Source organism: Spea bombifrons, chromosome 2 (genome assembly GCF_027358695.1).
Source record: "Spea bombifrons isolate aSpeBom1 chromosome 2, aSpeBom1.2.pri, whole genome shotgun sequence".
NCBI lineage: Eukaryota > Metazoa > Chordata > Amphibia > Anura > Pelobatidae > Spea > Spea bombifrons.
The window spans coordinates 58,440,910-58,451,129 of NC_071088.1; the positions used below are offsets into that span (position 1 = coordinate 58,440,910).

General features: G+C 44.1%; 1 protein-coding gene across 1 annotated transcript; it reads right to left on the reverse strand.

Annotated features, from left to right (window-relative positions):
* Positions 1-5,427: 5,427 nt before the first annotated feature.
* On the reverse strand, positions 5,428-6,576 carry LOC128472494 (hemoglobin subunit alpha-3-like). The gene is made up of 3 exons (XM_053454369.1): positions 6,466-6,576; positions 5,926-6,130; positions 5,428-5,732 (listed from the first exon to the last, which is right to left on the reverse strand). Exons 1-3 carry the CDS (start codon positions 6,558-6,560, stop codon positions 5,604-5,606), a joined length of 429 nt encoding a protein of 142 aa, XP_053310344.1. The 5' UTR covers positions 6,561-6,576; the 3' UTR covers positions 5,428-5,603.
* Positions 6,577-10,220: the final 3,644 nt, after the last annotated feature.

The following is a 10,220-nucleotide window of genomic DNA, read 5'->3' on the forward strand; positions in this document are numbered from 1 at the left end:
CCCCACCTTCTCACGATCTACCCACTCCCTCCCTACCCCCCCTTCTCACGATCTACCTACTTTGTAGGTCACTTAACGTCGCCACTGCTGCTGCCGCCGCAGCCTGCCTCAGCGCTGCCCAGAGTGCTGTGTTGGGAGCGTGAGGCGTTTGTCTCGGGTGCCGGCGCTCAGCATGAAGCGCCAGCACCCGAGACAAACACCTCACGCTCCCAACACTGCACTCTGGGCAGCGCTGAGGCAGGTGGTGGCGGCTGCGGCAGCGGCAACGGCGGCAGCAGCGGCGGGGAGCGGAGGCATCCTGGATTTCTGTCAGTCAGGGGGGCCCAAGAGTTGCCGAGCGGTCGTTTTCAGCAACCGCTCGGCACCCCTTGGGCCCCCCTGACTGGCAGAACTCCAGGGCCCGGTCGCGGTCGCGACCCCTGCGACCCCGGTAGTTCCGCCACTGATCTTAGGTTCGTTGACAGAAGTTAAAGGCCTTTAACTCTTGGAGCGAGGAGACAGGCCAAGTTCCCCGTCAGTAGTTAAAGGGTTGTGCAAGCGACTCTATTGGTTGCCTGCAGGGGCCTCCCCTGGCATCAACCAATGGATGGCATAACTTGGCCTGAGGAGAACATGGTCACCCCACTCTAAGAGTTAAAGGTCCATACAAGCGACTCTGTTGGTCGTTCTTACGGACCTTTAACTCTTGGAGTGTGGAGACCAGTGGCCTCCTCCGGCCAAGTTGCGGCACCAAGATTTTAAAAGTCTGTACAAGCGACTCTATTGGTCGCCAGCAGGGGGCTCGTCTGCCATCAACCAATAAATCTTATGGTGTGTTCCTGATCTGTAGATGAGCTACTGTAGCTCAAATTGCTGAAAATGTTAATGTTGGTTCTGATAGAAAGGTGTCAGAACACACAGTGCATCCCAGGTTGTTACATATGGGGCTGTGGCGCCACAGACCAGTTAAGGTGCCCATGCTGACCCCTGTCCACTGCCAAAAGCACCTACAATGGGCACATGAGCATAAGAACCGGTCTGATGAATCACATTTTCTTTTAAGTGGATGGCCGGGTGCATGTGTGTCGCTTACCTGGAGAACACATGGCAACAGGATGCATGCGTGAAGTCCCCACCTCGCGACTCACAAGACTTAAAGGACCTGCTGCCAACGTCCTAGTGGAGTCCATGCCTCGATGGGTCAGGGCTGCTTTGGTGGCAAACGAAGGAACTACACAATATTAGGCAAGTAGTCATAATGCTATGGTTGATTGGCAGGCCCGGACTGGGACAAAAAATAGGCCCGGGCATTTAAGCCTGAGCAGCCCATATTTATTTATTTATTTATTGTTAAAGCCCACCCGTACCATCTTTGCATTTAATCATTCACACAAATCATTAACACATTCATTAATGCAGTCTCACAAATCATTCAAGCAATTCATCCTCACATGAATTCATTGTCATACGCATTCACACAATTCATCCACACATTTATTCATTCATTCTCATTCGCATTCACACTACCCCCTCTTTTCATCTTATCTGCCTCTTCTCACTATGTTCCCCCTTTTCACTATGTAACCCCCTTCCCCACTTCTCAATATGTACCGCCTCTATCTATCCCCTCTCCCCCTTTCTCACTTTCTCACTATCTAACCCCCCTCTGCCCCTTCTCACTGCACCCCCCTCCCTCACCCTACTTACCTTGTTGCCGGAGCAAGCAGCAACTGCGACCGCGCCTGTGCCAGGGCAGGATTGACTTAGGGGCTGATGGAGCTGCAGCTCCAGGCCCCCACCTTAAAATAGGTCCAGTCAGGACTGGACTGACTGGTCCTATATGGCCGCATTAACGCAGAGCCCCTTAAGCCTGCCGCAACTACCCCCTCCTAACTATCTACCCTCTCCCTCTTTGAAGTTCACTTACCTTTCAGGAGTCCTGTGGTGGGGGTGCAAGGCCTCTGCCTCCCAGCTCTGCCATTGTATGGAATAGTATAGAGTGATGGGAGTTATGATGTACTTTTAGAGCATAATTAGATCATGAAAAAGACATTGGAAATGGTACAGCATAACACCCATCACTCTCACACACTTACCAATCCACACGTATACCAATCCACACGTATACCAATCCACACACACACCAATCCACACGTATACCAAGCCACACATATATACCAATCCACACACATATACCAATCCACATACATATAGCAATCCACACATATACACCAATCCACACATATATACCAATCCACACACACATACCAATCCACACATATATACCAATCCACACACATATATACCAATCCACACACATATACCAATCCACACATATACCAATCCACACATATATACCAATCCACGCATATACCAATCCACGCATATATACCAATCCACACGTATACCAATCCACACGTATACCAATCCACACATATATACCAATCCACACATATACACCAATCCACACATATACACCAATCCACACATATACACCAATCCACACACATACCAATCCACACATACACCAATCCACACATATATACCAATCAACACATATATACACCAATCCACACATATACACCAATCCACACATATATACTAATCAACACATATATACTAATCAACACATATATACCAATCCACACATATATACCAATCCACACATATATACACCAATCCACACATATATACACCAATCCACACATATATATATATATATATATATACACCAATCCACTCTCACTGAATGTTTTCCTACCTTTCATCTTTTCTCCTTACAGCTCCTTTTCCTCCTCTTCTTCAGTTCTTCTGTCTTCTCTGTCTTCTTCCGGGTCACCGGGCGCGGCTTCAGTGTTGTGCGCCGGGATCTGACAGCAAACCCCGGCGCACAACAGCTGTTGCCGCGCAGATCACAAGGGACCGGTATCGGAGGTCTTTAACAGACCTCCGGCTCCCTTGAGTGATTTTAAGCCGGGTTGAACCCGGCTTAAAATCACTCAAGGGAACCGGAGGTCTGTTAAAGACCTCCGATACCGCTCCCTTGCGAGCCTGCTCCTCCAGCGGCGGACATTACTGTCCGTCTCTGGAGGAGTGCCGGGTGCCGCAAGTTGGCAGCCACTGATGAGCGGCACCCGGTGCGGACCGCCCCCCGTCGCGCCCCCTGGAGTGTGGCGCCCTGCTCTAAGAGGCCGGGAAGCCCCCACCAGGGCCGGCCTTAGGGGTCTGCGGCCGCACAGGGTTTAAATTAAAACATCGGGGGGGGGGGGGTTTCAACTTTATTTAACATCCTCCATGTTAAATAAAGTTAAAAAAAACTTTATTTAACATGGAGGATGTTAAATAAAGTTAAAAAAAAACCCGATGTTTAAATTTAAACCCTGTGCGGCCGCAGACCCGTAAGGCCGGCCTTGGTGGGGACTTCCCGGCCCCTTAGAGTGGCGGACCCGGTCGCAGTTGCGGCGGGCTTAAGGGGCAGGTGCCCCTTATGCCCTGCGTTACTGCGGCCGTAGGTAGGTTAGGGGCCTGGAGCTGCAGCTCCATCAGCCCCTAAAGTCAATGCGGCCCTGCCGTGGCCCGGCCCACCGGGCAAATGCCCGGTGTGCCCGATGGCCAGTCCGGGCCTGTTGATTGGTGTATGTAGATAAGGACTTGCCCTAGCACCCAGACTGCGATCACAGGACTTGTCCCAGCACCCAGATTACACACAGACACAGACCCAGATTGCATTTACAAGACTTACCAAGAACCTAGATTGTACCCACAATGGCCTCATCTCAAAGCACCCTTTATTCATTCTATATCATTTAGTCCCAAACAGTAATAGTAATGAATATACTGTCAGAATACATATATATATATATATATATATAGTTTATGCTTACAGATGCCTGCCCATAAGCATTCACACCCGCCCATGCATACATACATACATACATACATACATACACTTGCACATTCACACTTGCCTTTACACATCCTGATTTAGACTTGCCCTTGCATCCACATGTTTGCTTGCCATTAGACATACTTACCATAATATACAAACACAGACCTCACACTCTCTTAATTTTGGGCCAGAGGAAAACCTGTGATCTCCCCAGCAGGCCTGCAACTGCCATTTTCCTGGGACTTGTCTTAGGACAGTAAAAATACTGGGACAAGCTCCCAAATGCCAAAGCACTTGTGAACTATGAGTATGGAGTTCTGTGCAAAGCCTCAATGCTGACCTTATTAAGTGTTGCATATACAGCTCACTGGGATATGATAACCCAGTTCATAGGTGACCCAGTTCATAGAGGCTGTCACGTATGACCTCAGCTAGTCTGACCTTGTGTATCTGTACAGTTCTACAAAATACCTTTCCCAATTTCTTTTTGTTACCAAATTAAAATGTTTATCCCTTTGTCTTGAGCTTTACTGGTTGTGAAAAGCAGGGATAAGTTTCTACAAAGGGAGCTATAATTTCTGTGCTAAAAAGTTTTTGTAAAAGTAACCCAGATCAATAGAGACTGCCATTGTGCGTGATTAAACCCCAAACACTATCACGTTTTGGTGTATAAATATCAGTGCTGTCCTCAATAAAGTGGGTTCTGTTTTACCCCTACAGTAAATATCCACCAGTGCTTGGAGGGAAAATTATAGAGGATTAACCCTTGAGCAACTGAACATTCACGGCAAAGAAGATCTCTACGGCGAGCTACTCAGTCTGAGTATGGGTCTCTGTCCAGGGCTGGCCTTAGGGCGCCATGGCAGCAGGGGCGCCTGCCCGGCACTTAAATTAAAACATTGGGGTTTTTTTTTAAACTTTATTTAACATCATTCATGTTAAATAAAGTTTAAAAAAAAACAAAAAAAAACCCCGATGCTTTAATTTAAGTCCCGGGCAGGGGCGCCGAGCGGTTGCTCGTGAAGTTTTCAGCACCCGCTCGGTGCCCCTCACTCTCCGTGACTCTGTCGCGGTGCCAGCATCTCATGTTGAGCGCCGGACTATTCCGGCGCTCAACATGAAATGCCGGCACCGCGGCAGAGCGAGAAGATGGATGCCTCCCGCTCCCACTGCAGGACTCCAGCAACAAGGTAAGTGAGGCCCCTGAAGGGGCAGAGGAGGAGGGGTAGTTTGAAGGGGCAGGGGGGGTAGTGAGAAGGGGGCGCCAGAGGAGTAGTCCGCACAGGGCGCCAGAACACTTGAGGCCGGCTCTGTCTCTGTCACACCATCATTTAAAAGTAACAATTTGCCCAAATATGTAAAAAGGGATACTGATTATGGGTCTCTACAAGATGATTGTTAATACTGCATTGTATATATTAAATCTCATGATACAACCACTTGATCTACTACATTCATCAGAACTAACTATAAAAATAATTATGCACTCAGCAGAAAGATTTAATTGAAACCAGATTTGTATTTGATAAATAGGGTCCATATTAACAGTGGATGCAAAGTGGAATAAAAAGTATTTTTTTATTTTTCACAACTGGAATCTTATTTTATATTGTGACATAAGTATAACACATTCTTATAGTGTTACAGTTCTGGAGAAAAACGTATGCACATAATTTCCAGTAAAACTCCCATAAGTTGGTGTCATCGCAGATGTATTCATCTAGTCTTGATGTTTTTATCTGTACTTGGAGGTCAAGACAGCAGCTACTTCAGCAATAAATTTGTCCCAGGCAGCCTGGACTGAGGGTGTGAAGTCTTCAGGGAAGTGAGCAGCCAGAGTCACTTGGATAGTTTGAGACAGCAACTATAGAGAGGATGCAACAAATATTCAGAATACATTTACACTCCACTTTAAACTTTATCGGCTGTATGCCTGTACATATATAATGTGCTAGCACCACTTTTTATTAATGGGACATAACTGAGCCATGTCATATTATGTAATGACAGTAATTAATTAGTTCAATGATACATAAATGCAAAAATTGATTGCTCACCTTGAAGTTTCCTGGATCCACTCTCAGGTTGTAGGCATGCAGGTCACTGAGGGTTGACAGGGAGCCTGAAAGGCTGTCAAGGTGCTTTGCGGCCTCTCCCAGGGCATTCACAACTTTTCCACCATGGTTAAGGAGATCAGCAGAGCCATGGCTCAGGTCAAAATGGCTGAAGTATGTCTTGGTCTGAGGGAAGCTCAGGAAAAGTCTAGAAGAGAGATGAAAACACTATTATTTTCACCAGCCTTTTCTCAAAATATAGTAGCTGCATGTATCTAAATGTGACAGCCCTCACCTCTCCTTCCTGGAGTAGTTTATCTTTGACACTTCACATAATTAACACTATTTCACTTTTTTAAATTATGGTGCTTTTTCACTTTTCAAATACTAATTGCACTCTATTGATTAGACCTGCCATTAAATTATAGTGGCAAACTCCATAGAATTATTCCGATACACCTAATGAAAACTAATAATTTAACTATTCATCACTGATTTTTACAGCCTAGTAAAATAGAAATATAAATATCCTACTATAATTACCTCTCCAAAGCTTCAGCTCCAAGGGCACTGGCGTTAGGAGCGATCTTGCCCCAGAGTGAAACAATTGCGGACCTCTCGCTGCTGCTCAGAGTCATTTTGGCAATTGGGAGGTAGTGGCTGACTGTAATTGAAAGCTGAAGACGAGTGCTGAATGGGAGCATCTGCTGGTCTTTTAAACTGTTTAAGGGTACATGAGAAACCACACGAATCATTGCTATTGGCTGAAAAGAAGTTACACCCGTTGGAATTATGTATGTCTCAGCAAGTCATTTCATCTGACTTCGAGCAACAAACGTATCACTGTATGTTGATTGCAAACATATCAATCCATACTAACAGATATCAATACGTATAGTTTTCTTACTTTACTGAGAGGATGTAATGTAAATGGAACAGCCTTACATCAGAAGTGATGGAGGGTAATGTGGTTAGGAAATTTCAAAATATGTGGCATAGGCATACAGCTATCATAAATTTAAGACAAGATCAAGGACTGATTAGGGTTTGAGTCTCTACATCAGGAACAATGATGTTTTACATTTTATATTATTTAAATCAATGTTAGATGGTTTAACACTATGATTATTAGTGAATATTTGTGAAACACACTATCTTTAAACTTTAGCAACTAGTTAAGACATTTGTGTACTTTTAAATACTGCCTGACTTAATTTTGCTCAACAAGATGCTAATTCTGTAATTGCAATTACAAAATTGGTTATAAAATTGCTATTATAATTATAATAATTCTATACACAGCATGTTAACGGTAATAACGAAAAAGATGTTTCACATTGTCAAAAAGGTTTTCTCGATTTGGCTTGGAGCATGGATGTAAAATAAGAGGTCACGTACAGTAGTCATTTGATTTTAGATTCCCATTTGCTTTATCATTCTGGATTAAGCTAATGACAATGTTGAAAGTTGATAATATAACAGTATACTCCTGAAAAAAGAGCGGGTCCCACTCAATATGCTAACAACTCCTGCAAAGAATTCATAAAGGTAGGATTAGATGTAAGTGTCTCTGATGTAAATCACATTACCAATATGTTTTTAATTAGTCACTCTGGTGAGTTCTATAATTTTAGCAGTGGTTAAGAATGTGACCCACAGGATTCATTATGCAGTGTGTTTAGCTTTTTGGTCATGCAATTGTTGCGTGTCTCATTTATCAAGTAAACTCGTGCTACACAGGGGATTTTGCTGTTTTCCTTTTGTTTTACTACCTTAGTGACATTATATAAATAGATGGTAACATCCTTTTTAAACTTAAACAAGCTCTGATTAGTGTTATTTTAGTATGTTTACCTTTGGGACAGTAATAAAACAGTGATATCAAGGCTGCTAGTTTCCACCAGCAAGTTGGGTTAAGAAGATCCCACAGGGTATGATTCAACATGTGTAGCATGCTAAACAACAATTGTTTATGTGAGTTTCTAAAGATTAGAACTTTATATGTGCTATGCAATCAAGCGTGTATGATAAAGCCTGAACAAATAGGGCAGGCTGACATGAGGTTGTGGGGACAAGTTAGGGTTAATTTAGGGTATGTGCAGGTTAGGCAGATAGGTCATGGAAAGGTCAGGTTAGCTGTTATATATGTAAAAAAAAAAAAATAGGGCTTATATAACTTTAAATTAATCTGCGCCTGCGCTAGCGCCTTGCCACTCTTTTAGAGTGGCTCGTGCTGCCTTTTGGTGCCTGCGTGGGTGCCTCGCACTGCGCTAAAGGGCGGGAATTGCACCTATAAATAGGTGCGTTCTGAGGGGAGATTTCACTTACCTGGCGATCCGCTGAGCGATTACCACACTGACCGTAGAGTCTGGTGAGCGGTAACGAAGTGGTGAGCTGAAGAATCAACATGGAAGAGTTGGTGAAGATGCGACCTCCCACCCACCCGTATATAATTTTTATATATTCTTATTTGTCGTGGCTTTTATCCGGGTAAAGTTACCCTATTTATTATGGGGTGAACTGGAAATATTGATATGCTGGCTGGCTTTCAGGGCGGTTGGCAAGGTAAAAGTGTTTATATGGTGCTCTGGGCTTGTGCCAAGGGCTTGTGTTTATTTATATTATATTGGTTACAGAGTTTAAGAAGTTACAGTTTATGGTTGTTGTTATATTGGTGAAACTAAATAAAAGCCACGGCCTGATTTATCCAAAAGCAGTGTGTATGTCTTTATTTAATGGGTTTTCATTTAGTGGTTTATGTCCCTTACAACCTCATGTACTAGAAAGAATGGGTTATGTGTCCATCAGTAAATAAAGACAGCCCCTTCTTAGTTGCATATCACTAATGATTATATAAAGTGCATTACAAGCTTAACAAGAGATTCCCATGTTCAATTTAAGCAGCTTATGAAAACAAGCAGTGCATAGAGGTCTAGCCTGGCAAGTCCAAGGATGGCAACCCCTCTGCTTCAAAACTGGGGGCAGATCCAAGCCCGGCCGAAGACTTAACGCCGCTTGGGGCGAAGTTTAAAACGGCGGCATTTTAAACTTCGCCGACGCCATTATCTACCCCCCGGTACTTACCTTTAAACAGTCCTGCGGCGAGTCTCCCTGCTCTGCCACGGTGCCGGCTTGTAATGCTGAGCGCCGGAAATTGACGTCACTTCCGGCGCTCTGCATTACGAGCCGGGACCGAACAGGGAGACTCACCGCAGAGGAGAGAGAGAGAGGGGCGCCGAGCGGGTAAGCGAAAACCACTCGGTGCCCCTCTCTCTCTCCTCCGCTTCAAAAAAAAGCGCTTGGGGCGGCAAAGTGCCGCCCCTTCTAAAGTGCCGCCTGGGGCAATTGCCCCAGTCTGCCCCATTATAGGGCCGGCCCTGGGCAGATCCCAAGTATACCAATGTTTAATAGGCTAGTTACAATGGAGATGTCAGATCTCTCCAACTGGCATATATGTCATAAGGACCACTATGCCTAGCAAGCACAGCCACCATACCATGCTGTACCCTGCAACAAACCCATCCTATTGGCCTGGGGAGATGCCCGGGAACAGGCCTAGTGCAGTATCTAACATAAATATTTTCTCTGAGGAACCTTACCTAGAAATTATTTTTTAACAGCATTGATAGTATGCACTACAATACACACAGCATGCTTTGAATATGTGTATCAGACATTTCTAAAGAATCATTCAGCCTCATTCAGCATCCATGCTATCAATATGCAGATAAGTAGTCTTGTACAGTACAGCATATTCACCATCAGTATATGGACACAAACATGTGGAGCACTGCACATTTTCATCAGCATTCAGTATCTCGAAGATTTAGGGGGCGTAATTTGCTGCTGCTGATTAACTTAAACAACAAAGAAAAAGCATTACAGCATGCAATCCACAGAAGTTCCCTAACACTGTCCCTCAAGATAGCTAACTCCACACTGAGTGTGATCATATCTTTAAACAACTAAATTTACTTTACAGGGTCAAATGGAAACAGTATACATTTTGTGGTTATAATGGTTTTAGTGTAAAAATGTTGCTTACAATACTTAGCTTCAATTTGCTGGATTTAGCACTACTCATGAACAAGGCAATATCTCTTAAATTAAAAGTAATGGAACAACTCACTGGTGTATAACGGATCAAATACAAATTCAAATAACTAACAAAATAAATAACATTTTGTTCAAATGTGTGTTGAAGATAAAATTGTCATTGCCCTCTAACCAAAGTCATAGTTATTTTTTCCTCTTTAAATGAGAGTACACACACACACTTGCTGTAACCTGTTTTTTAT

Excerpts from the sequence above, each read along its gene's own strand:
- LOC128472494 (XM_053454369.1), bottom strand. The coding sequence starts at position 6,560 with ATGACTCTGAGCAGCAGCGAGAGGTCCGCAATTGTTTCACTCTGGGGC. Across the intron at positions 6,131-6,465 it reads GGAGCTGAAGCTTTGGAGAG|ACTTTTCCTGAGCTTCCCTC; the intron begins GTAATTATAGTA and ends TCTCTCTTCTAG. Across the intron at positions 5,733-5,925 it reads TGGATCCAGGAAACTTCAAG|TTGCTGTCTCAAACTATCCA; the intron begins GTGAGCAATCAA and ends TCCTCTCTATAG.